At 46.0% G+C, this 26018-nt stretch overlaps 10 protein-coding genes across 10 annotated transcripts; 6 read left to right on the top strand and 4 right to left on the bottom strand.

Annotated features, from left to right (window-relative positions):
• Nucleotides 1-207: 207 nt before the first annotated feature.
• On the bottom strand, nucleotides 208-2092 carry C8R40DRAFT_1158586 (cyclohexanone monooxygenase; the record flags this gene model as incomplete). Its single annotated transcript, XM_046229760.1, has 6 exons — nucleotides 208-322; nucleotides 373-477; nucleotides 529-602; nucleotides 662-988; nucleotides 1036-1903; nucleotides 1959-2092. 6 exons carry the CDS (start codon nucleotides 2090-2092, stop codon nucleotides 208-210), a joined length of 1623 nt encoding a protein of 540 aa, XP_046091155.1.
• A 950-nt stretch (nucleotides 2093-3042) lies between these two features.
• Nucleotides 3043-5201, bottom strand: C8R40DRAFT_1066178 (uncharacterized protein; the record flags this gene model as incomplete). The annotated part of the gene is made up of 11 exons (XM_046225742.1): nucleotides 3043-3060; nucleotides 3107-3212; nucleotides 3265-3314; nucleotides 3368-3627; nucleotides 3696-4120; nucleotides 4180-4313; nucleotides 4369-4584; nucleotides 4641-4781; nucleotides 4830-4942; nucleotides 4993-5092; nucleotides 5145-5201. 11 exons carry the CDS (start codon nucleotides 5199-5201, stop codon nucleotides 3043-3045), a joined length of 1620 nt encoding a protein of 539 aa, XP_046091154.1.
• A 1120-nt stretch (nucleotides 5202-6321) lies between these two features.
• On the top strand, nucleotides 6322-10499 carry C8R40DRAFT_1084226 (putative nonribosomal peptide synthetase). Its single transcript, XM_046227294.1, has 15 exons — nucleotides 6322-6701; nucleotides 6749-7103; nucleotides 7159-7460; nucleotides 7510-7719; nucleotides 7780-7886; nucleotides 7942-7990; nucleotides 8057-8097; nucleotides 8154-8279; nucleotides 8341-8502; nucleotides 8555-8719; nucleotides 8773-9298; nucleotides 9346-9624; nucleotides 9678-9827; nucleotides 9903-10151; nucleotides 10208-10499. Exons 1-15 carry the CDS (start codon nucleotides 6420-6422, stop codon nucleotides 10412-10414), a joined length of 3210 nt encoding a protein of 1069 aa, XP_046091153.1. The 5' UTR covers nucleotides 6322-6419; the 3' UTR covers nucleotides 10415-10499.
• A 434-nt stretch (nucleotides 10500-10933) lies between these two features.
• Nucleotides 10934-12234, top strand: C8R40DRAFT_1084219 (2,4-dienoyl-CoA reductase). Its single transcript, XM_046227293.1, has 6 exons — nucleotides 10934-11141; nucleotides 11192-11229; nucleotides 11284-11438; nucleotides 11498-11574; nucleotides 11635-11728; nucleotides 11789-12234. Exons 1-6 carry the CDS (start codon nucleotides 11010-11012, stop codon nucleotides 12169-12171), a joined length of 879 nt encoding a protein of 292 aa, XP_046091152.1. The 5' UTR covers nucleotides 10934-11009; the 3' UTR covers nucleotides 12172-12234.
• Nucleotides 12235-13783: 1549 nt separating this feature from the next.
• C8R40DRAFT_1166258 (uncharacterized protein) lies at nucleotides 13784-16024 on the top strand (the record flags this gene model as incomplete). The annotated part of the gene is made up of 3 exons (XM_046230827.1): nucleotides 13784-14769; nucleotides 14824-15623; nucleotides 15675-16024. The coding sequence occupies 3 exons, from the start codon at nucleotides 13784-13786 to the stop codon at nucleotides 16022-16024; spliced, it is 2136 nt and encodes a 711-aa protein (XP_046091151.1).
• Nucleotides 16025-16212: 188 nt separating this feature from the next.
• On the bottom strand, nucleotides 16213-16551 carry C8R40DRAFT_1166257 (uncharacterized protein; the record flags this gene model as incomplete). The annotated part of the gene is made up of 1 exon (XM_046230826.1): nucleotides 16213-16551. The coding sequence occupies one exon, from the start codon at nucleotides 16549-16551 to the stop codon at nucleotides 16213-16215; it is 339 nt and encodes a 112-aa protein (XP_046091150.1).
• Nucleotides 16552-18599: 2048 nt separating this feature from the next.
• On the top strand, nucleotides 18600-19998 carry C8R40DRAFT_1166256 (uncharacterized protein; the record flags this gene model as incomplete). The annotated part of the gene is made up of 5 exons (XM_046230825.1): nucleotides 18600-18732; nucleotides 18797-19219; nucleotides 19277-19571; nucleotides 19622-19880; nucleotides 19936-19998. The coding sequence occupies 5 exons, from the start codon at nucleotides 18600-18602 to the stop codon at nucleotides 19996-19998; spliced, it is 1173 nt and encodes a 390-aa protein (XP_046091149.1).
• Nucleotides 19999-20660: 662 nt separating this feature from the next.
• Nucleotides 20661-21659, top strand: C8R40DRAFT_1202258 (uncharacterized protein; the record flags this gene model as incomplete). Its single annotated transcript, XM_046233130.1, has 3 exons — nucleotides 20661-21026; nucleotides 21086-21229; nucleotides 21289-21659. Coding segments are annotated over 3 exons (765 nt in total), but the record flags the coding sequence as incomplete, so codon positions are not given.
• Nucleotides 21660-22914: 1255 nt separating this feature from the next.
• On the bottom strand, nucleotides 22915-24365 carry C8R40DRAFT_462733 (uncharacterized protein). Its single transcript, XM_046235140.1, has 5 exons — nucleotides 24244-24365; nucleotides 24097-24193; nucleotides 23760-24044; nucleotides 23296-23700; nucleotides 22915-23245 (listed from the first exon to the last, which is right to left on the bottom strand). The coding sequence occupies exons 3-5, from the start codon at nucleotides 23887-23889 to the stop codon at nucleotides 22947-22949; spliced, it is 834 nt and encodes a 277-aa protein (XP_046091147.1). The 5' UTR covers nucleotides 23890-24044; nucleotides 24097-24193; nucleotides 24244-24365; the 3' UTR covers nucleotides 22915-22946.
• A 388-nt stretch (nucleotides 24366-24753) lies between these two features.
• On the top strand, nucleotides 24754-25920 carry C8R40DRAFT_1066172 (uncharacterized protein; the record flags this gene model as incomplete). Its single annotated transcript, XM_046225741.1, has 1 exon — nucleotides 24754-25920. The coding sequence occupies one exon, from the start codon at nucleotides 24754-24756 to the stop codon at nucleotides 25918-25920; it is 1167 nt and encodes a 388-aa protein (XP_046091146.1).
• Nucleotides 25921-26018: the final 98 nt, after the last annotated feature.

Raw genomic sequence — 26018 nt, 5'->3', positions numbered from 1 at the left:
GCGTGTCCCCGAAGAACGACAGTGCACCATCTCATTAACCACAAAGTTCTTCAACTCGCAGTTTCGCTTTAGCAGAGTCGATTATCAAACCCATCTATAGTACATTCGTCTATAGTACATTCGGTTATTTGTAAGTATGCAATCCCCTCGTGTTCTAAATATTACATGTTGGGATTCCTCACGGACCCATAGCCCTGGACTCTGGGTTCAAACGGTGGCTTGCTTCAATGTCCAACCTTCGTATCCTTTAGCTACCGAGTCACTGATTGCCTTGTAATACGCAGGCACACCGCCAGGGAACTGAAGAATTTCAACTTTTTTACTGAAAAGAACATCAGGATGATAGCGTATCGAAGGCAGATTGCTACTTGCCCTTCAATATTGCTTCCCATATACCAGGAGTGCTTCGCTCCCATCCAAAGGCCCATCGATGCGATTTGTTGCAGTTGCTCACTCCACGCGTCTTGTGCTTCTTTACTGCTCAAACAATCATTAGTCATGTGTTGTGTCGGATGGAGTGCTACTCACGACGGTACAATATGTGATATTTTGTTCTCTCGGCAGTGCTTAATGCAATCAGCAATCCACTCGCTGGTGAACTCCTATTTGAATATGCCGTTCAAACTCATTTCAGGATACGAAACCCTAAGTAATCACTCACAATAGTACTTGGACCGTTGCTAAAGGCAGCGGGGGATTGCGGTCCATAAATCCAGAACATGTTGGGGTACGTCGCGCTGCCTAATCCGAGGTAAGAACGAACACCGTTGACCCATTTCTCTTTAATAGGGACGCCATCTTGACCACGAATGTCGATAGAGGTGATACCCCCGGTGACCATGTCAAAGCCGGTAGCAAAAACCAGTACATCAAGTTTATGTTCAATCCCATCGCTGGTTTTAATGCCATCTGGAGTGATTTCGGCGATCGGAGTCTTGTTGACATCAACAAGCGCAACATTGGGCTGGTTGTAGACCTCAAAGTAGTTCTGAAAGCCAGTCAGAGGTTTTCGTAAATGGTAAGATTTGAACTGACCTGCTCCAAACTTGGACGTTTCACTCCGAAAGGATGCGGAGACTTCATTGGCGCTAATTTGTCCTTCATTTCGGGATCGTTGATACGCGCTCTAGTTTTGTCTCTCCAGAAAGCGTAGGCCACGTCATTGGCGTCCTGGTTGAAGAAGATATCGCCATACGATCCGATCCAGAAGTGGAAGCCACCCTTCTCCCACTTGTCCTCGTAATTTAATATACGTTCTTCGAGAGTAGCCTCAAGAGTAGGCTTCATGTCGAGATCATGGAGATAGCCTGAGAACGTCTGGTTTCGTCGACCAAATTGGATAGGGTATAGGTATTCCTTCAGCTTCTTCTGCTCCTCGAAGTCAAGCTTGGTCTGTTTCATAGGCAGGGAGAGATTGGGAGTACGTTGGAAAACTGTAAGGTGCTCTACGACGGGGGCAATCTCTTGGATGAACTGAACACCTGTAGAGCCAGTCCCAATGACCCCGACCTTCTTTCCCTTGAGGTCGTAGTCTGTGGGCCACCGCGATGTGTGGTGCACTTCACCTTTGAAGGAGTCCAATCCTTTGTAGGGAGGAATGTAGTATTTCGAACCGATGCCTGTGCACAAACTGAGCCACTGAACTCGGTACACGTCTCCGGCCTCAGTTGTAAGAGTCCAACGATCAGTGGTATCATCCCAAATCGCGGACACTACGCGCGAGTTGTACGAGACGTCTCTGCTGAGATCGAGCTTCTTGTCGACGTACTCGAAATACTGTTGAATTTCTCGCCAGCCAGGGAATTTCTCTGTGTAATTCCAATCCTTGTAGAGCTCGGGATCCGAGAATTGATAGATGGGATTTTCAGAGTCGACCCTTGCTCCAGGGTAGGTGTTCCAGTACCTATATATGTAAACTGTGAGTAGGTGTAAGCAATCAAAATCTATTCAGTCACTACCAGGTGCCTCCCAAACCACCACCGGCTTCGAGGAGTTTGACTTTGAGTCCCAGTTTCCGGAATTGGATCAGTTGGTGAACACCAGCGAAACCAGCTCCAACGATAATCGCGTCGAATTCCTGTACCTCTGACATATCGGAGGGAATATGGAGGCTAAGATTTTCAGTTTCAAGCTTTTATGGAGGTGCATTGATCCCATTTCCATTTCAACTTGACTCTTACTTTCCCATATTCACGGTACGACTAACCGAAAATGGGGCACGCGGAAAGGTCTGTCTTCAATCTTCTCAGACCAGGGTATAAGTGGATGATCTGATACAACTCTTGGGTATTCCCTAACACCGCTCGTGAATATCGGAGAGACACGTCTAATTATGATGGTGTTGGTGCCCAGATGCTTTCTAAACTGCAAACTTGGAAATCGACATCATGTCAGTAGTGAGGCTGGAATTATTAGAGGCCAATAGAAGGCGCAGCAAAGAAATGATTATTGGAAGTGAGTGCCCATTGTATCAAGCCAAGTTTAAACCCGTTAAGTTTCGGAGTGTTTCGTTGTTTTCATAAAATGGTAGTCTTTCTTCGAAAAAAACAGAGAGGCTGCTCCACGGCGAAACTTTGAGATACATTTTCGCCGCTAACAGGTAGACCAGAGTTAAGAATCAAACGAGGATAGGTGATTCTTCTTCATCATCGAAGGCGAAGCTAGGCGAAGGATGCTCTGATATTATGAAAAAAGAAGCGGGAGCGAACAACAAGTTAAATGATACAAGTCATCTTTCGACAACCGATCAGCTGTCGGACCAGGTAGTTAATCTTAGGCCCACAATTCAAATCCTTTGTCTTTTCACGCTATTTTCACGGTGTGGGTCTCGGGTTCCGCCGCCAGATCTTGCATTCAGCATTGCTGGTTCAAGCGCACATTCTTCTTGATTACATGGACCCCAGTTTTGTTACTGAAATCGAACCCCGGGCACGACCTGCTGACTGGTGGATTTTATAGATTGAAATGCGAAAGCGCAAGGGACAAGTTGGAACTAGGCAAAGATAGATACGAGGAATGATCTACAGTACACCCAAACAGCGGTTATAACCATTCAACAGTCTGGATGGGGATCAGATTTTGATTTCGTCAAGGATGAAGGACATACTGCAGGTGGTTTAGATGAAATGTCATAGGTCACTCGATTGATACCGTTGACTTCGTTGGTAATTCTGGAAGAGATGCGCCGCAGCACTTCAGCTGGAAAGACATACCTTAAAGACGAAGAGTCAGTTCCCCCAAGTAGATAAGATGCTATAGACCCACCAATCGGCCGTCATAAAGTCCTCCGACTGTACTGCACGTAAAGCGATAACCTGGATACGTATATGAGAGTCGGGCGTGATGTATGTCAGCGGAGAACCCTCACCTGCTCGTACGTCCTAGCATCGCCCATCACTCCAACGGCCCGAACTGGAAGGAGAACAGCAAACGCCTGGGATATTTCATTGTACAAACCGGCGTTGCGAATTTCTTCGATGTAGATATTATCAGCTTGCTGCAGGATCTGAACTTGCTCTCGGGTTACGGGACCTAGGATACGTATAGCTAGCCCCGGTCCAGGAAAAGGATGTCGTTGTACCAGTGGAGCAGGAATAGAAAGAAGACGGCCGAGGGCTCGTACTTCATCTACAAAATGGGGAAGTCAATGTCAGCATTCTTAACGTGTTGATTAGAAAGGACAAAACCAACGATACCTTTGAATAACTCGCGGAGAGGTTCTATCAACTTCAACTTCATGTCTTTAAGCAAACCGCCAACGTTATGGTGCGTTTTGATGGTAGCGCTGGGTCCCTTGAAGCTTATACTCTCAATCACATCCGGGTAAAGGGTACCTTGCAGCAACCACTCGATTCTGCCTTTAGCATCAGCACCTTTTTTCTCCGCTTCGTTGGCTGCGGCTTCAATTTTGGTGGCTTCCTCCTCAAACACGTTAATGAACGTGTTGCCAATAATCTTACGCTTTTTCTCGGGGTCCTCGACGTCCTGGAGGCGCGACAGGAAAAGATCCGACGCGTCTACGACGGTCAAGTTAATACCAAGATTCTTATTCAGCATTTCGTGAACCTGTTTAGCTTCGTTCAAGCGAAGGACGCCATTGTCTACCATTATCGCATGGAACCTAACAAATCGAAGTAAAGTCAGAAGGACGCGACACGATAAAACATCTACAAATGGTACCTGTCCCCAATGGCTTCATGCATGAGCTTGGCTGCAACTGTGCTGTCGACACCACCACTTACTGCTCCAATGACACGTCCTTTAGGCCCGCAGATTTCGCGAATGCGAGCAATTTCTTTGCCGATAAATTCTTCCTGTAATTCAGCTCATTAACATCATTAATAAGGTCAAAAATTTCCACAAACGAACCATAGTCCAATTGGATCGACAACCACAGACATTGAGGATGAACCGACCGATGACCTCTTTGCCCCTAAGAGAATGTGTTACTTCGGGATGGAACTGGATGCCGTAAAAAGGCTTGGAGTTGTGAGCTACAGCAGCGAAAGGGGCTGTTTTGGTGTGTGCAATGATGTGGAAATCAGGAGGGATTTCGCATAGTTGATCACCGTGCGACATCCAGACCTAAACCACAAGAGGATCAACGCCGATCTGCGAATGAAGCTAGAGCATTGAGTAACCTGCATTTCTTCCCCAAGTCCTTGGAACAATGCATCAACTGGAGAGTCTCCTTCATGGATTTTATTGATCTGTAATTGAGCAAAACCGTATTCTCGATGTTCACTTCTTTCCACTTTTCCTTTCAGTGCCCAGGCCATTTCCTGTGATCTCAATGAAAACAGTATAACTACCCCGACGAATGATCGCACCTGGAGCCCATAACAGATACCCAAGATAGGAACTCCGAGATCGAACACAGCGGGATCGACATGAGGAGAATCCTTATCGTAAACAGAGTAAGGCGAACCAGAGAGGATTATTCCTGAAAACAGATCGTTAGCGTCATTTTACAAATAATCCAAGGAAGCGCACCTTTCGGCTTGAAATGTAGATCTACTATTTTCAAAGTACACGGTTGTAATTCGGCATAAATGTTGTGTTCACGACATCTCCGTGTAATCAGATGACTGTACTGAAGTTCTGAGTCAGATATATCACAATAATAGCTAACGATGTGAGCTGACCTGGGAGCCAAAGTCGAGAATGAGTATGGTATCGAACTGGTGGTGAATCTCTGCCATTTAACTTGACGAACAAAATTATCTATCCTAAGCGCCCGAAGAAACTACAACACGTGGTCACCCTGTAGCCACTTGAAAAACGGTTATCGTTATGTAATATGTATCGATCTGCAGTTAGTTCCCGCTCTTCTGAGTCTTTAAGCTAAGCTTCATACATAACCGACCCCTTGCGCACATTATAACATGGAAGGTTCCAAGAATCACATCTTCTTTAAGAGCAATAATCAGTGTGGACTAGTCACAGGACCAGTCACCGAGCAGCGAGCGCTCTGTTCATGTACTGATAATCATTGCAACGATCTCCGAAGGTATTCCTAATCACAAGGTTTGCGTCGGGTCTGCTCTCTGGCGGGAGGGCCGAAAGAATACAGAGGAAATAGTGTCATCTTCCTCGACTGAGCAAGGTCCAAAGCTAACCAAATGCCGATCTGGACTACGACGGAGTCGGTCAAACTCCTAAGACCCACGACCAGTGACAGGGACATTGAACACAAGATACGTCCACATTCGGTGTATTACATGATATGTCCCAATTTGGAAGAGTATTAGGAGATAATGGCAATAAATAATGTAAAAAAGAATGAACAACCCCATCAAGGATTGAACCCAAGAATTCCAGCAAAAAAAAACACGATGAAAGCGTTGGAACCACCTACACCATATAGACATAATGATTCAAAATCATTACATATTATTATCAGGAATTAATTTACTATGTATATGCACCAAATATTCCGCTCTCCTCAGGGTCCCCCGAACCGGAAAACGTCGGCAGGCACACTAAAGCTCCATTTGGTGTTTTGAAATATCCGCCAGCGCCTGCGGCGCACCTAACCCCCTAACTGCGCTTCGCGCAAGCCGCCTTCGGCGGCACCTATCCCCCTAACGAAGTGTGCTGATTGTGTGGCAAGTAGACCCACTCCTTCATGTTGCTATGCTAACCCCAACCGGAGTGGGCCTTTACATTGCAGAGTGTTAGTGACTGTAGTCTCACTGTCATTGTCACTAAAATTCAATTTTACAACCACTTACTATTGCCAGTGAAATCAAAAAACCTAAAAAACTGGTAGTGCAGTTGATTATCAATTATATCTAGTTACAACTTCTCCGAATGTTCTGATGTTTATCGCTTACCCGAGGTTATCTCACGTCTACATCTTGACCAACAGCTACAAATGAACGCCGCAGAAAGAAGATTTTGCAAACGCTTTTCCCTCCATGTCTCCTCCTCTTCCAGATCTTGACTCACCCGTCAGCATACCGGAAATTCTCCAATACTATCTCGATAACAATCCCTCTTTCGCAGCCTACGTATATCCAGAGCATGGGACTGGAGACCTCGCCGAAATATCGATGCTTGAATTTATTCGAGCTGTTTATCGGGCTGGAAATGCGGTTTGTAGAGACTCTAAGCCTGGTGAGGTAGTCGCCATCATTGCCAATCTTGATAATCTAGTGTATATGGCACTAATCGCGGGCCTTATGAATGTGGGCCTTGTGGTAGGTAAATCGACTTATTCAAACCTCCTTAATCTGATATGCGCCAGCCTTTCCCTATATCACCGCGGAATTCATCACTCGGTATCGTTGATCTACTACGTAAAAGCTCTGCACACCGACTGCTCGCTACGCACGCTACCCTGAGCGGGCTAATCGATGAACTCAAATCAGAGATTCAATCAGGCGGACCGTACGTGCTCAACATCGAGGAGGCTCCGAACCTACAACAGGTGTTTCCATATTTAGCAAAAGAGACCTTGGAACATCCGTTCATGCCTCCATTTCGCACTTTTACCCCGAAAGATACTGATACTGTGCTTTATCTGCACTCGTCGGGTTCTACTGGTTTTCCCAAACCTGTCCGGCTTTCTTATCTCAACCTCAAAGACTACATTTCTGTTCGTAAGTTCTGATACCATTATCAATGTATCGAATTTCACTCGATTGCTTAATTTAGTGTGCATGGAAGAGATGCGGAGTCTTGGGTTCAAGCGCTACGGTGCGGCCGGTTTACCACCTTTCCATGTAATGGCAGTGTTCAACCAGCTCTTCGTCGCATTATATGCCCAAATCACCGTCTGTTTATTACCTCCGGTGGTAACAAAACCTGATGCCCTTCCTGTGATGATGTCTGCCGACAATATACTCGAAAATGCGAGGCTTACACAGGCTTCTGCTATCCTTACTATCCCCACATTCCTGACCATCTGGTCTCATTCAGAAGAAGCCGTTCGGCAGTTGACTCAATACACCCTCGTGGTACGGCGTCGTATCCTTTGAGAGCCACTTTCTGATTTCAGCTTCGTAGTTCTATGGTGGTGGACCGCTCCCACCAAGCACCGGCGATTATCTAGTGTCCCGCGGGGTCAAGGTTGTCACAGCGTATGGCGGTACTGAAATGGGGTTGCTAATCAAAGCTACTATTGATCCGAAAAACTGGTCGTATGCGGAGTTTTCGGACAAGTGCAAAATTCGATGGATGCCTCAAGGCGATGGAACTTTTGAAGCCCAGTTTTTAGTGTGTACTTTTCCCTACAAATTGTTGTATTTATTTCTACTGTTCTTACCTCCCTTGAAGACGACAAATCTCCATCACCCTGCAGTCGAAAACATTTCTGATGTAAAAGGTTATGCCACTTCCGACCTATTTGTACCCCATCCCACTAACCCTAACAAGTGGAAGATGTGAGTTTTCTCGTCCTTCTTTCCGACGTCTACGGCGACCCACGATGATATACAGCGTTGGCCGTGTCGACGACGTGATCATTCATTCGTCCGGCGAAAAAACGGTAGGTCCACGCGGAAAGCGAATGCATTCTAAGTACCAGTAAATTTGATGTACGATATGCGTTTAGGTACCCGGACCTATGGAATCCATTATCACAGCAACTCCCTTGTAAGGGTTCTTCTACGAAACCTGTAGAAGTGAAGTCTACACTGATCTCTTGATAGAATTCAAGGAGCCGTCATATTCGGACGGGAGCGCGACCAAACAGGTCTCCTCGTAGAACCGTCGATGACTCATGAAATAGATGTGACAGATCCTGCCCAAATTTCTGCATTTCGAAATTCCATATGGCATGTTCATTGTTTCATCTTCTGATAACAATTCATACTGATGACCTGTACTGGCTACTAGGAATCTGGTGGAAGACGCAAATCGAATCGCTCCCGCTTTCAGCAGAATTTTCAAAGAATTGATCTTAGTTGCTTCGCCCGACAAGCCTCTTCCTCGAGTAGGAAAGGGTACCGTTGCTCGAAAAGCTGCGTTAGCATTGTACGAACCTGAAATCAATCAGCTGTCAGTGCATTTCCTTTCCCGTGCTAGTCACATTTCCTCAGTTTTGTTTCAGGTATGCAATCGTGGAATCAAACTCTGGTGGTGATTCGGTCGATCCTCCCAAATCATGGACAGTGGTGGACGTTGAATCGTGGCTTGTTGCTCAAATAACGGATATTCTGTCCAGTGGGATCAACGTAAACCCCAAGCTTGACCTTTTCGAACAAGGCTTCGACAGGTATCTGCAGATTTGATCCAGTGATGTATGATGTATACTGAAGGCTTTTCAAGTCTGGTATCTACCATATTGCGATTGCATATCGTGAGCGCATTGCGGAAAACTAATGCTGTTTTTGCGAGAGAGGTCCCTCAAGGTGTTGTATATTCGCATCCTACGGTGGAGCGTCTTGCGCGGTACATAATCAGTCTTGTCAACAACCTTGACGCAGATGCCTCTTTGGCTAAAACACGACCACAGCTTATTGAAGAGATGATTGAAATGTACTCTCAGGGATTGGATGCTCCTTTTCCTCCTCCAAAAATTCCTCTCAACACTGAGAAACACAACGTTCTTCTGACGGGATCCACAGGAAACTTGGGCGCTGAATTGCTTGCCGGGCTGCTCTCGAATGAGTCGGTTCACCGAGTCTACGCGCTCAATCGTCTATCGTCCAAAGCTTCAATGCTCGATCGACACTCTGCACGGTTTGAAGATAAAGGCTTAGATACTTCATTGTTGTTATCTCCCAAGCTGGTTTTTCTAGAAGGAGAGTCGTCCAGCGACAATTTAGGTCTCCCAGAAAATATGCTCGATGAGGTGACATCTCTCGATTCTTAGTGCTTCATCGTTTTAACTGACGCTAGTTACGTAAAAATTTAACTCTGGTGATCCACAATGCCTGGAGGTTGGATTTCAATCTATCACTTTCATCCTTCGAATCGCATATCAAGGGCGCCCGTTCATTGATAAATCTTGCGCGTTCGAGCCAACACTCGTCCGACATTAGAATTCTTTTCACTTCTTCGATAGCATCTACCCAATCATGGGATGTAGGAAAGGGACTCTATCCTGAGGAAGTTGTCATGGACTCGAGTTATGCTATGGGAGGAGGTTATGGTGAAAGTAAATATGTCACTGAACGCGTGAGTCTTCGTTTACGCTCAACACTTGTGTCCTTACATTTCCCTCGGCTCAGATACTTGTTCAAAGTGGCTTGCAAGTAACATCGTTCCGGATCGGTCAAATATGTGGTGGAGAACCCAATGGGGCATGGGCAATGACTGATTGGCTGCCAATTCTAATCAAGTCCGGCCTTACCCTAAACAAGCTTCCCGATGCACATGGGGTATGTTTTCAACCATTTTGTCATCGCCGAAAGATAACAAATGATAACCGAAATCATTATCGTGTAAATTACCAGGTTGTCTCTTGGGTCCCTATGGATGCCGTAACTTCTACAGTGCTGGATACTGCGTTCCTCAAAGATCGCGCTCCTATCGCTGTCAATGTTGTGCACCCACGACCAATTAGTTGGTCTGTCGTAATGCGAAACATACGACACGCTCTTATTCGCGAGAAATCCCTTTCCCCCGAAGATTTAACTCTGATCCCCTTCCAACAATGGGTATTAGAGTTAGAGAAGCACGTCGATAGTTCTTCCGATGACCTTGTGAGTTACGCTTAGGTCTATTCTAATCACTGTTTCCTTATTCAATATCATCCTAGCCGGCCTTGAAATTATTGAATTTCTTTCAACTTCAAGCCTCTGCTGATGACCGTATCAAAGAAACCCAGGCAGGTGAAAGCCTTGGACTTACTCCATTGAAAATAGAAAATGCGGAAAGGATAAGTCAAACAATGAAGAATCTTGAAGCGCTCGAAGCTTCCATCGCAGAAAAGTGGGTCAAGTACTGGGTTCGGTCTGGTATGTAACATTATGTGAGCGTGTAGTTTTGATATGTAGATGACTCGACGAGACTGTTTAAACATGGCATCATACAAATTTAGAAACGTCAAAGCTGTTCTATCGTTACGGTACACTCCGACATCTTCCGGCTCTTTTTGGTGAGACTTGTTACTGTGCGCCGTAGCGGCATTACCACTTGTACGGCTTGTACGTGTCGGTAATCCAGTTCTATTCAAGTGTCCCTCGGTCACTCCAACGGTGTACAGTAATACAACGAAGTTGGAATGTACGAGCACAAGCGAACGATCGGCGACCATCTCAAATGTACAAAACAATGCGTATTTTTATCGTTCCGACAATCTTCGCAGTGGGTTTGTGATGGGTTCATTTGTCATTGGAAGCGTTTGCAGAAAATTCCACCTGTTCTTACTTGCATCACTCTGATAGGCTGTATCAAGGCTGTATACATGGAACTGCTATTCTCAGCTTCACCGCCATCTGCTCGGCTTCTCAATCTGATACATTGCGATTTTGGCATTGCCTTGAGGTCAACTCAATTCAATTGAGACGAAAAATGTTTTTAAGATTGAAAAATATTGTACGCATACTTCAATTTCCCCGATGTCTCCTTCTGCATATGTTGCTCCCATTGTCGACTCTACCTCCTCCTTCAAAAGCGATATTTTTGCAGGGAAGGTTCTCTTCTGTACTGGGGGGGCGTCCGGGATATGTCGAGGAATGACTGAGGCGATAGTAAGCAATCAGTACTTGTTATACTCCCTCTGTTTGACATCGATCTGCAGATGCGCCATGGAGCCAACGCAGTTATAATCGGACGAAGGTAATTTTCGTCCAGCGCTACCTTTCGCGAATGCTGATTTCCTGGAATCAACAGGCTGGATCGACTCGAACAAACATCTAAAGAGCTGTCTGCCGCAACTGGCAGGACTTGTATACCAGCTCAAGCGGACGTCAGACAACCCAATTCCCTGAAAGAGGCCGCCCAAAAGGCGATCAATGTGTTTGGAAGGATTGACTTCGTTATATGCGGTATGACAGGCCCGGGATTGACATCTTACGATTATTGCGATTGATTGGCCTCAATACAGGTGCTGCTGGCAATTTCATGGCTCCGATATCTGGGCTTTCAGAAAATGCATTCAAGACCGTAATCGAGATTGACACTGTGCGAAACGTCCTGAATCCCTGATGCTTCAACGTAGTCTGACCTGAATTTGGTTGATAGCTTGGTACCTATAACACCGTTAAGGCGACGATCCCGCATGTTCGTGTGACTAAAGGGGCATACATCTCAGTTAGTGCCACTCTCCATTACAATGGTCAGTTCCTATCACTGTTCATGTAAATGATCAATGGAGGTTCAACATATTTCATCTCAGCCACTCCGTACCAGGTACACGTCTCTGCCGCGAAAGCTGCAGTAGATGCATTATCGAATGTCCTAGCCGTTGAGGAAGGACCTCACGGGGTACGATCAAATGTGATTGCTCCCGGCTTCATAGCGGGCACAGAGGGATTTGATAGATTGTCAAACAAGAAGGACAAATCCCATGGCTTCTCTGCTCCCCTAGGTCGATTTGGAGATGTGAAAGATGTTGCCAATGCAGCCGTTTTTTTGTTTAGTGATGCGGCTTCATACGTTACGGGCCAAGTGATTCCCGTCGATGGGGGATCAGAGCATCTCAGGGGTACGTTCTTCCCTTATCCACAATCTGTTCTTGATCCCACGAGCATGCAAAAACTCATGAAAGGGAAGCTATGAATAACGATGTAGAACAATATAGAGTTGACGAGAAATAAATTTGTATCGATATTCCTACCTGAAACCTATGCGCGCGCGCAAGCCAGAGAAGAGCCGAGTCAAATCTTGAATTCAATCACGGATAGAATCACACGTACACATAATGAGATTTTTCACTGTCATGAGATGGAACTATAACTGAGCAGAATTTTTCATCTCGCGATAATGAAAGTTCAGCAACATGCGGAAAGGGCATGATAATACATAGATATGAACAGGACGGCGGAAGTTGGTTGATCATGATTGTTGATCCATATAATGGAATCCCCAGCTTGCTTGGAAGTTTTCATTCCCGATGTCCACGATATCGAGACCATGGTATACCATAGGTCATATTCTGAGAAGAACACTAAGAACACTGACTAGCCGGAATAACTGTGGCCTGGGGTTTCTCCTGCTGAATGTTTGCGTATGCGACGATATATTAAGGTTACGGTCAATGACCAACGTCGGCATGCACCAGGAATAGAGGCCCCGGTTGTACATCGGCCAGGAAAAGTCTGACGATTGTCCGTAATTAGGCCTGACACGGGTTCCCGTTCTCATAGGAGAGGAAAATATTATTATGTCCTAGTTGTGAGCCTACCGTAGACACCAGGTAGAAAATGGTCAGATTATCGGAAGGTCAACTCTTGGATCATTCCGCTAATCAAACCCACTGGTACAAGATAGTAGAGATGTACGGGTATCACTCGATGAACTTGGCAACAATGATGTTCCGGCCAAAGAGTCCCAAGAGTCTTGGAACGAACTGTGTAATAAACTTTCCCTGCCCAGAAAGTCCCAAAATCAAAGTCGCAGTACCCTATACCGAAGTCCGAAGGAGATGGTTTGAACGTGACTGACACTGATGTGAACATCGGTCCTGTCTCAAGACAGGTCTCCCCAAAAATTGAGGTGCCACGCATCTGATTCTCGAATAGCGATGAGCATTTGACGACCACGGTTTAATTAAGGCTGGGCGGTCATATTTCGAATTAGGAAGCCGCATATCTTCGACATAGATATCGAATGTCTTCGACGTGGCGAGAGCTATAGTCTTACAAGTAGAGCGCTGAATCGTTTCATGTCCAAGGACGAGCTAAATTGCGACTCACCACTGGAGAGGATGGCTCTAAACCAATTATCGCGCCTCTGTGCTCGTCCCCTACATCCTTATACGCGTATTCAAGCTAGCAGTCTGTAATCGTGTCATAAATCAGAGTTGTAGTCTTCTGAAAGAATTTTATGACTTTGATTACATAATCAACGACGACCGTGGACAAAGAGTGAGCACCGAGTACTCGGCAGTCAGGTAAGATATGCTGACGCCATGCTGAATCTCTTTGTCACGGTACTTTATGGCGCCACCCGTTGCATGAAATCCGACGGAGACAATTTTTGAAAGGAATGATGAGTATCAGAGCTGTACTGTCCACAGTGACAGTCAAGCGCACCAAACAACTAGAGGCTGAGGCTCTTGTGAAACTTTTTCAATGTCACGTTTGAACTGCCATGGCTTCTTTCCGTGCAAATCTGTTCGCCACTTTTTACTTCGTTCCCATCGTAACTCTTTAGACTACTATCCAGAATAATGGAACTGCAACTTGTATACCGTATCCTACGCAAAATCTCCGACTGGGCTGTTACAGGATATTACTCGGAAATTCTTATCGACGGACCCGAAAACGCTCTCAATATTCAGCATGGCGTAGACGGAAAGAGCGCTAAAAGGACCAATGGCCCAGTCATTCTCTGCTCTTCTCACCATAATGAAATGATCGACATCGCTACGCTGGCTATGACTATGCCTAAATATCAAGGAGAACGCCGGCATGTGTCCTTTTGGGCAAAGGACTCCATGTTCAAAAACGCTGTAGGAGGTTGGGTCATGCGTTCGAGTGGGGCGATTCCTGTGAAGCGCAATCCAAATAAATCCGAATCGGCAGAGTTGAACAGGAAAGTAAAGCTAGGAAAGGAGGACAACAGATCTGAAAGTCTCTTTGCCAGCACCACTGGTACTTTGGCTCTGGGCAAAGTAGTCGGTGTCTTTCCCGAAGGCACAAGCTATACCCAACCGGGAATCGTCCAAGTCATGCCTGGTGCGGCAAGGGCTGCGGTAGAGTATGAAATTTGGCGTCGACGAAACCAAGGGGAAGATATCGTGATCATTCCGGTTGGCATTGTATACACTGACAAGTCGCGTTATCAAAGTCGGCTCAAGGTGCAGTACGGATCGCCAATCAGTGTAAAGGAATACCTGGATGAATCATTCTCTTCTTCGAGTTCATCGTCATCATCATCATCGTCTCTATATTCTTCCAATGCCTCGATAAGTTCATCGATGTCTTATCCAGAATCTTCGGCTACCACATATTCTTTCTCTAACACGGAAGATACATCCATTGCTCGCACACGCGCCGCGACAAAGGCCGTTGCACTTCGAATCGAGAAAGCGCTTTTTGGACTGACCATCAATGCTCCTGACTGGGAGACGCTATATGCCGCAGGAATAATGAGAGATATCATTTTCGAAGGTGAAGAGGTGCCTCTTAACTACTGGGTTTCTGTTTCCCAACTGTGAGTTTCATCGGCCGAAGTGTCGCACATCTACTAATGCCCTTTCTTTTCCAGTTTCGTGGATTACCTCGCGACCTCCACCCCCTCGATTCCATCGAAGGCAGCTGACGAAAACAAGCACGCATTGACCAGATATTTCGCCTTGCTGCACCACACAGGACTCAGTCACGCCGTGCTACAAGGTCTTTTCCCTCTTCCTGTTATACTAGGATCTACCGCGAGCTCTTCGAGCACGAAGACTCCCCCGAAGGATGTGAGGTTCTGGACAGACAAAGAATGGAAGTGGTATCATACTGTAACCTTTTCTGAAAATCTTCATTGTCTCTTTTCAACTTCGACTGCATTGAACATAGCACAATCCCTTGCGATACTTCCTGTCCTTCCGCCGTACCTATGCGCCTTCCTCGTTTCACGTCTTACCGCGCGTATTCTCGCCACCCCCGGCGAAGAAGAGGGCGAAGCGCAGTTCAGGTCCGTCGGAGGCGGTGTCGGCCTGGGTGTGGGGTTAGCTTTCGGCAAAGTTTTAGTCAGTCAGATTTGGAAAAGGAGAGGAGCAGGGATATCAGAGAGTCTATCGAGAAAGGTTGGGCTAGTCGGGAAAGGATTTCAAGTGTTATTGGTTCGATGCGTAGAATCTCTGGGGACACGCATCAATACAAAAACCACTACCGGACTCCTTCGCAAGCACATATTTGGCCTTCCGCAAAATTCAGGCTTTAAAATCATCTCGGAGTTCTCGTCGAACGTTACCCAGAGTCAGATCGTGAAGACATTGATGAGCAGGATACTGAAAGGAACTGGTTGGCTGATAGCAGCGTGGTGTGTGATAAAGTGGTACAACATGTGTATCAAACGTATGTTTGCCTCACATCTTTTCAGTGTTATTGATTGAAGTTTCTCTTTAGGAGCACACACAACGTATACATACACTTTTGCACCCCCAGCGCGTAAATTGTGGATACACCATCTCTCTGTCCTCCTTGTTCTTCGCCGCACTCTGCCCCACACACATATCTTCGAGGACCCGGATATCGTTCCATACCTCACTCTTCCATCGCCACCGACAAATGCATTCATACGAAGGAGAGAGCAAGCACGAACTGATTCGGAAGGCGCAAGTGGATCGACTTCGAAGCCCGAACGACGTACGATTGCTACCTCCAAACTTTTTATGGCTCTGTTGTGTGCAAAAGGAGAGGCACGGAGAGCCGCGCTTTCAGTGGTAGCTTCCAATAAAACTCCGAAACCACTATGATCGTGTCATACAAGGGGTTCTGAGATTTACAGCTTCGTGTTCGGTGTTTTGTTTGTTACTAATGCAGCACATTTGGATACTAATATCGTTCATAGGTTCCAACAAGTGGTTATTACATTGGGTATAATTAAGAAGTGCTTAAAAATCAGTATGGTGCCCAACTATCATCAACTCGTGGTTAGGAAGGGCTAATCTTCTTCGTCGCTGGACTCTGAAGACGCAAGTTTTCTTGACTTGCTGATGTTATGGGTGGTTATTACCGACTTTGTGGAAGCGCGTCTTCTGCGCGGCAAACCACCAGCCTTTGGTTCAAGCTGTCCCTTGGCAGGCATCGAAACGGCGAATGCAGTCCGAGGAGTAATTTGGATGAACTCAATAAAGCCACGGCGCTCTCGGAGGGGTAGTTCGGGTAAGATGAGAGGAGGGGGGACTCGGATGTTAGGAGTATAAGGGAATGCGGGTACGAGAGAAGGTAGAGGATCAGAGGAGGACGAGAGCGCGGGCGGCGACGATAATTGGTTGTCCATGTTGTAAGACGAGTATAGAGTTCGGTAGACGAATAGATTTGGCAACCAGCCTTAAAAACCAAAGGCAGGGATGGTGGTTGTAAAAGTTCGAGTTGCTTTGTCTTTCATTCAGGCGAGAGGTAGAGCAATTTATATCTACATCTTCGGTAATAGGGGTATTGACCTAAACCTGGTCTTAAGACGGATGGAATCCCTCAAGTAAGATAAGTAAAAGTAGCGCGGAGTACTGTACTGGCGAGGGCTAGAGATACAAACACTAATCAAAGTCAGCAAGCATAGAGCTTTTGGAATATACCCACTGCAGGAGAGCGTTCACCCTACGCTTCAGTGAGCACCCTTAGTGTTATTATTATCGTTAAGCTGGTAGTAGCAGCACGGAGCCCGGATGGAAAGTGAGAGCAACATCGGATAGGGCAACGTGTATTCGAACGGGTAGAGGAAGAAGAAGAATCTGAAGGGAGTGTGCCAAACCGTGATGTTGTCACGTTGCCGCGGTTGCGCGCCTATCCTGAGAATAACAATCAAATTCCCTTTGGATTCCCCCAGGATTCCCCTCCTCTGCCCCTTGTCGCGTTGTTCTCTACGCATTTCAAGCCACCAAAAAGCAAAGATTATACGACACTTTATTATCAGTCGTTAAACAAGAATCTCCACGGGCTGGACCGTTTTGGTAGTAGCTCGTTTCCGCCCCCGGAACCTTCCCAAACGTTCAAAGTAAACGTTGGATTCCGATGCTGGTCTTGAACTTGATGTCTTGTTCTATAGCAAAAGTGCTATGCATCTCAATGCCTTCGGTCTTCTCGTCCTCCTATTCGGACAATGTCAACCGGGCCCAGTCTTTGGAAACGGCTTGATGATCATTCCGCCGCTGATCCTTTGTTTTACTGCCAGAGCCAATGCAAAGATCGTGAAGCATAGATGGCGGGACAAACGCTTCCGAGAATTAGTAGCAGACTAGTGCGCATCTTTATCATATCTATCCACTCGATGCACTTATCCACTTTTTGTAGAGAAACCATTGTTATATGAGAATTAGAATATGTCCAAATACGCCATATATTCCCTAGCACCCTTTTCTTGTCATCACCGTCGGATTTCACCGTATCCTTGAGTTCAAGTGAAAACACTCTCAGCCTCACACCATTCTTACCTAGTCGCAAAAATCTTCGAGGCGAGCAAGCTCTGATCGGTTCCAAACTGTGCTACAGTCCCCTGATATTTCCCCGTACAGTGCTTGAAGCGATCTTGTTGACGTTGTTCCCAATTCACGCTCAACTATAATGCTTTCAGCGGGAGCATACTCAGTATCTGTACGAAGATTTACACTGCGATATGTCGGCATCGCATGATCGTCAAGGTCACGATGATTTTGTTGAAGGGGCGACACAGCTGTACAGCAAACTCAACTCGGTTTGAGTGGACAATGGAATGTGAATGTACGGTTTGTTTTATTGCGTATACTATCTATCTGTCTGTCTGTCTACGTACTCCCATATCCCAATAGCTTTAGTCAACTTCAGTCTTTCGTTTTCATCTCTCATTCGGAATTACCGGTGTTGCCAGATTTCTCCGCGGAGCTTCAGTTTTTTGACATCGCACAAATCAATGGTTTACCTGATTGTGCGCCCGGAGTGCAAGGGATTACACCGCAAAATGTCGGTTAAAATTGTATAAGTATCGCACTAGTGCTTTCTCCATTTTTGAGCCTTTTCATTGATGCACTACCTAAAGATTATGAATCCTGCAGGTAAGATCATTCCCCGCATCGCAAGGCCTCTTCATCGGCTTCATCTGCAAGGAATTGACGCAGTCGACTAGTAAAATCAGCCTATTTTTGCTTTCACTGGATGCCTCACAATTTGATTGACATCTCCTAGTCCAATGTCCAACGTCCCACGACGACGGTATTTCACGTCATTTAGTCAACATGGCATAATCCAATGGGAGCTAGTACAAAACAGTATCTTGTGTAGTTTCCAGTATATAGTCTCCGGGTCCGCCTGCGTAAGTCTTTGTGGTTTTTCTCGCTTTTCTTCATTTCTGCTAACATGCCTTCCTTACAAATCCAGACGTACACACTTTCTAAAGGAATCGAACTATCCTTCACTGACAGTGGTGTGCCTCCCGGGTCTGCTGACTACACTACAGTCGTCTTCTTACACGGCGGGATATTCAACGCATGTTTGTACCGTTTTGCAATTCAAGATTCCATCATCTGAGGTACCTTCAACGCAATCATTTCTAGATCAGTTCCACAAAGTTCACGCTCACGCTCACGCCCAGAACCTTCGCACCGTGCTCCTCCATCGGAGAGATTATGCTGGATCCACGTCATATTCCGCAACAGAAATTGAAGAACTTGAGCAGGGAAGCGTGTCATTTTGGGAAAGATTGAGCGCTCAGGTGGCGCAATTTTTGGAGATCTTTATCGAGCGAGAGAGAATTCCAAAGTTGACTCGAAAGCTGTCGAGTTCTCGCGAAACCACTTGCTCGTTCACAGCAACGTCCGTCAAAGAGAATAGAGGAGGAAACGGAGGTATAGCCATCTTTGCGTGGTCTGCTGGATGCTCCACAGCTTTATCATTCCTTGGTGGAACTCAGAATCCTCTAATCTCGAAAGAATTGTATCAGCTTCTGCAGCAGTACGTCGGAAATTGTATACTTTATGGTTAGCGTTTCATAGTATTCTTCAAAGCACGATTAACAAAATGTCACGTTCCAAAAGATCCAACCTATCTCTGTTTCGGATACCCGCTCCCTTCCGACAATCGAAACTACATTCCATGGGATGACCCTATGGTCTCGACTGATGAACTTCCTCAACTCGTTGCGGAATGGGTTAGCTCGTACTATGATCATCCTTGCTACGATCCCGTTACTCGAAGTCTCCCATCGACGGCGACCATAAACGAACTCGATGGAATTCGACTCAAAAGTGATAGAATTTCGATATCCTCTTGGACCGACGAAGAATTGGTCAAGGGCCTCGAAGGAAGTTCAGCCAAAAATGAGACCTTAGCGTTAGTAGGTTCACTCCTAGATTCTGATTACCTTTCATTGTTTCTGTCAGATTTCAACCTTCAGTGCAAAAGACCCTTCGTCAGCTGTCGGAACAAGCACTTTTCAACGAAACCAGTGTGAGTAATTGGTTCCCGGGTGTAGGGGTATCATATATCGGAGGCACAAGATCGAACTGGATGTGCGCCTGGGCAATCATTGAAACAAAGAGAAGATATCTTCGGACATTGTTTACGGGTATCGAAAAGAATGGCCGGTCATATAATATTCGAAAGATACGATTCGTTGACATGGACGGCTTGAACCACGTTGTAAGTTGGTCTTTCTGCTCAACGTTCCGAACTGATTCCACATCTTCCACTGAAGGCGCACTGGGATCAAACCCGAGAGTTCATGGAAGTCATCGCGAAGGAGATCCAACTGCTTTGACAACAACACCTTTCACGTCATGTCATATACTCGTGATTTAGTGACGTCACGCGCTCAATTGGCCAGCTTGTAATGTGTAATGCAAGAGAACAAATGCCTACCAATGCTCTAACCCGCTCTGCCTGCTTTCGCTTACTGTACTTACATCCTTGTCTCCATCTTCGCCGCAGGAATCTTCTTAGAACGTAATCCGTATGGTCCAAATCCTGGTTTTCGAATCACTAATCCAAATCTAGTTTCTGGGGTTTATAACTTACGATACTCTAATTGAGGTGTGCATGCCTTGAGGCTTGGCTCGTGTAAACCAGAACTATGCTGCGCTACAGTTTCTCTGCAGCGCAAAATTCACACAGTAACTGTAGCCGCTTCGGCGCTGCGCATACTTATGGTTCGAAGTATCTTCTCAAAGGCCCGGGCGAACCATTTTCCTTAATCAATATCTATGTATGTAACTTACTAGGATTTCTGAAGGATCATAGCGTAACGTCGTTTTTTGTACGTGAGTCCCTAGGTCCGTTTGGTGTATAAAAAGGTGTACTGTCTACCTCGCACTAATACATCCATTTGCAGCCTTTCGATGCCCGTTGGACTTCCAAGCCTTCGCAATACTGTATGGGCTCCAACATCTATCTTGACTACCGTATCGGAACTGATATTATCTTACACAGGTGTTCTTTCCTACATTCCTTGACCTTCCTCATGATCATTATTTCACTGATTCAGAATGCTCGTACTACGCCGTTTCAAAGGACTCGACCGATATGTGTACTGTTAGACCAAGCAGACACTGGTGTCTCCTTGCCGAAATTGTCGCAGTGCAATCATGGCCCCTTCGACCTATGTACCTCGTAAAGGACACCACCGGCCAAACCTTTCTCGCCGCGTTTCACTACAATGATCGAACGCTGTTTTCGGAAGTCTGGAAGAAAGGCTTGGTGGGGTCGACGATCTGCGTAATGTATGCAAACTTTCATCAATTCGTGGATGGGCAGGTAGGGGTGAGGCTAGAGGAGCCTGAGAGTGTCAAGGTGCGTAATTTGACTCCCTGAGTGTATTCGAGTTTCAGATGTCCAGACCACACTGGTAGATTCTTCCGTTTGGCTTAGAGGAGCTGATTACAGCAAGTGAACTCTTCCGAGCTCCTTGTTCTAGTCCTGTTACTTGTGCTTTCTGTGGAGGGGGTGCATCTAAAAGATGTTCCCGTTGCTCGACTGTTTTTTACTGCAGCCAAGTACGTGTGTCCATCAACTATATCATGAGCAGAGATGCAAAACTCACTATCGTTGAAAGATTTGTCAGGCTCGAGATTGGAAAGCGAAACATAAGAACGAATGTACGGTCATTCAACAGATGAAGAAATGGAGCGAGTTCAGCTGGGATCAATACGATGCTTATAGGGGCTTTACTGGTAACGCTACAAACCTTCAAGCAACATCGTTCATGTTAATCCAATCTTCTCTTCAGACTTCGGCTCAAATCACTAGGGCTTTGCATCAGCAAGCTTTCCCCTTTCACTTTTTGCAACGTACTAGTGGCAGTCACTAGCTATCTCAGCCCCCCCTGTTACTATACAATGTGTATGTTCAATCGTAGTCGTATATACAATTGAAACAAGAAAAGCATCCCAAACAACTGGAGACAATGACGGAAGCTCGATACAGATTGTACAATATTGTTCACAATTTTCAGGCGACTGCTTACTCATTCAAAGAGACGATTCAAAGTTACATATCAGGGGGATTGTGAAATGCGTGAGGACTCCTTTGGCGAGCCTGCGCAAAAGCATCGATACCCTTTAAATTTGTCCATACGCATCAGATAGATGATCTACACCCGAAGTACTCTGGACAGAGCCTAGGTGGACATTCAGATGTTGCTACATTACTGGGTTTTCAATTATAACTGCCTTGTATAATTCCGAATTCTGACATTGCTTTGCGAAGGGAAATACTGATCATGACAGGAAACCTCTATACAACGACGTGACAGGGTAAGCTTGATTTACTATCTTGATGCGTCTGAATCACGGGGTTCGAATACTATGTGCAACAACTCGTAAAAACTCTGCTGGCCGGTCCCAATGCGCCTATGGTGCAGTTGGCTTAGTCACCACTAGTTTTGAACAAGCGGACTGACACACTCAAATTTCAGTATTTTTCTTATCTCTCTTACAGAAAGGCTTATAATAGATACAGAAAGAGAACTGTAAGAGCAATTTCTCTCAAAGTAAAAATTGCCAAAGTAAGCTACACACGAATGGCGCACTTCCTAATTGGGAAGTGATTAGGGTTAGGGTTACCACACTCTACTGCACTAAGGGTCAGCTAAGGGTGTCTCAATGTCAGCTCAATGCTCCCTTTTGTCCATTCTGATAACAGGATATATCATCTATACATTGCATCGGGGTGCCAGGGACTCTAGAATACATCAATGAGCTTTATTCCTCTCGGAAATGCACATAAAACACCTAAATCGCATCTATAATTTTCAAAATTTTTTCCAAACCCCGAATGGCGCCTGTCCCAAATAGGTGGTGACTAAGCCAACTGCACCATAGAAACATCATTGTTAGTTCGGGAGCTCAAAGAGATCATGTCATGATACGTTCACTCACAAAGTGATTCGCGCCATCCATGTCAAAGAATCGTATCCGACGACATCCATGTCCCGTTTTTGGATCTAAGTCTTCGCTTTCACTCCCGTGTGTGCGAGAATGTTGAAGATATCGTTTCTTTGTCTCAATCATTGTCCAAGCACATATCCAACCTGTCCTCGTGCCTCCGATATGTGTTATTCCTACATCCGGGAACCAAGACCGTGTACAGTACGGGTCGAACAAAGCCTGGTTGGTCAGTACACGGAGGGTTTCCTGGACTGGAGGTAAAAATCTCGAGAAAAAGGAGATCAGATGAGCGCCTCACAAAAAATTCATTACATACTCCGAAGACTCACGTAGCAATTTCATTCCTGGCTGGCCTCTCCTCAGTCCCTTTGGCAATTTCTTCAGCTGTCCAAGAGGATACGGATGTTTCATCGCTCTTTCGCCTGCTACCGTCGAGATCATGTATGGTAGCTGTCGCTGGTAGGGATCGAGTGATGTGGTCGTAACAAGGGTGATCATAGTAAGAGCTAACCCAGTTCGAGAAGGCCTGCAGGAAGTCTTCCGAGGAGTTTGCAGTATCTTCCCATGGAATATAATTCCGATTATCTGGAGGAAGTGGGTATCCGAAGCAGTTATAGGAAGGGTCTACAAGGGCCAGTCATCGTTTTGTTGAGGAGGAAGAGAACGTCACTCACCATAGAATATACATTCTCCAATGTACTCTACCAAGAAGCCGTATAGCTCTTCTGAAAACATTCGATTCTGGGTCGCACCAAGAAACGAAACGATTGGCAAACGTCCCCCAGACCACCCTAGAATCGCTACACCTCCACTTCCCCCTTTTCCAAGACCATTCGCCTGGGGAGACAGAGCCCGCTTTTGGCGAGCGGCCAACTTTGGAATTCCTTCCCGTTCTATGAACATTTTCAAGAACTCCCCCATTTGCGCAGCCAACCGTTCCCAAAATATAACATTTCCTCGTTCGAGCTCCTGTATCTCCGAGGATGAATACGGAGTCGAGCCGGCGTAGTCTCTGCGATGGAGAAGGACGGTGCGAAGGTTGAGGCTATGCGCGTATGCATGTAACTTGTGGAATTGATCTGAGGTGTAGGAGGTTAGTTTCCACCCGGATGACTAGGATAGAAGATAAGAGACGCACATGCATTGAATACTCCACCATGTAAAAGGAGGACAGTGGTGTAGTTTAATTGATTGAGAGGGGCACCGCTATCCGTGAAAGATAACTTTATACCTCCAGAGAGGGAGAACGTCTGTGTTGGTTGGATCATCCGGGAGGGAACACAACTGAAAGAGACTTTGTTTATATGCTAGCATTGATGAGTGCAGATGGGCACTGTGGAATAAGGCCCGAAATTTTGAATTGTCGAAACTCGATTGTCTACAATCAACGAGAGGTCAAAAGTCATGGGACGCCGTTATGTTCCTGGCAGAATTCTACATATAGGGATTGCCTGCCTCAAATTTGTAGGACTTACGAAAGAGATGCTGTGGATTGCACGATATATTGAGATGGTTTATTTTACGGACCACACGTTGGAGTCCCGTAAACTGAACTTTGGAGCTTCGGAAATTCTTGCAAAAAGTATGAATGGGTCAAGGCGGAGAGAAAGGAAACTACCTACTGTAAGTTTTCTGCAAGTTCAGCCGAAAGAGCCTTCCTCACTGTACTAGTATATGGTATTGCAGTTCATATAGTTCACTGTTTTAAAAGACTGGAATAGTTGGAACGTGGGCTGGAACAGAATACATACAGTTCACCCAAAGCGGATGCGGACGCCAGAACCACGTGGTTGGTCGATGGGCGTTAAATGATTTCGCAGTGTTCCTCAGTCTCAAGGAGTCGGGGACTTGTCATCAGAACTTAACTCATCTGGCAGTACAATCCACTACAATCCGGGACACAGATACCGTCCAGATATTTCCAAGTTTTATCGTAAGTACTTTGAGCAGCAAATCTATAGTGGATTCATATGTGGGTATCGTCAAGGAAACTACGGAATATCTAATCTCCAAAGAACGAATCGTTTCTCTTTCCCACATACAACCATACATAACCCAGAAAATATCACCTTTTCCTTCTTTCGCATTACCTCCTGCCACATTGAAGAAGGAACATTTTCTGCGAGACCGAAATGCCAACGACTCTTCGTAGTTCGGAATCCTCCGTGCAAAGCGCCGCGACCAGTCCTGCTACTGTCTCGTCTATCAGCGTATCGGAAGGTCCGCAAACACCACCTTTTCCTCCGTCTCCAATTCCTATCTCTACTGCGGCTACCAGGAGGACCAGTGGTCATCGGGCATCTGTACTGAGAGCTTCAGTGTTCGATGCGTTTGCTGAGCTCGGAGCCTTTGATGAGAACAGTCAAATCGCGGAATGGATATTCAATCCCGATGTAGACGACGCTTCATTTTCCAATTCGTCGACGGGACCCAGAAAGCACAATGTCCATTTCTTAGAAAAGTCAGGAAGTAGGTTCAGGGAAAGATTGAATAGCAATGCGTCAGGGAATTTGCTTAATGGTTTTTCGAGCTCAGCGAAGCCGCCTGCTTTACCATCGTCGTATTCCACGTCGCCCATACCAACTCGTCGTCCAACGAGAAGATTTTTCAATGGTCTTAGGACTAGATCTGCCTCGAGGCACAAAACGGATAAGAGAAGAACGTCAGACGAGACCATAATGGAAGAGACTCCTGTCGCTGTTTCTCCTTCAAAGAAGCGACCGTTTTTGCAGTTTAGGTCTAAATCCTCACGGACTATCCCGACGTCCTCTTCTCATCCTCCATCGTCCTCTTTAGATCTCCCTCGACCTAATTTCTTAGGTGAGATCAAGTCCATATCGTCACCTGTCACAGTTGAGCTTGGACACGCTTCTTCGCCTAGCATTGCGACTAATGCAAGTTGGGAACATATCCAAGGCTCAACATCCCTCGATCTCCTACGTTCTACCGATAATCCTCCTGTCAATACATTTCTCCATGGGAAACACTCTCCTGCCCCTGGGATACCCTTCCCAAGTCAAAGAGAGTCCAGAGGAGGCTCTCTCTTTCTGAAGCTTTCTACCGCTGTCGCTCGCCCATTCTCGGCCGGGAGTATTCATCCTGATTTGGATGCATGCTCTTCCGCTGCAGGTTCTACCACGAACTCCATACGCCGTACACAGTCGCGGCCACCAGAAGCGACAGAAGCGTTGAAGGTGACGCCTCTTCGTACGAATTTTCCTTCATCATTCTCATCGCCGTCATCACCGATTGGTGCCAACCCGACTACACGTGCGCTGGCTGCGATGGAGGTGCTTTGAGGTAATACACTTCCCGCACTAGAGCCTCAGCCTCGTTTTCATTCACAACGCGTTGAATATTTCTATCTATCTATGCGTTACTTTAGGATTTGGCTATA

The sequence above is a fragment of the Lentinula edodes genome, assembly GCF_021015755.1.
Source record: "Lentinula edodes strain Le(Bin) 0899 ss11 chromosome Unknown C8R40scaffold_3, whole genome shotgun sequence".
In the NCBI taxonomy this organism is placed as follows: domain Eukaryota; kingdom Fungi; phylum Basidiomycota; class Agaricomycetes; order Agaricales; family Omphalotaceae; genus Lentinula; species Lentinula edodes.
The sequence above is the reverse complement of the archived record's forward strand: the minus strand, read 5'-3'. Positions and strand labels throughout refer to the sequence as shown.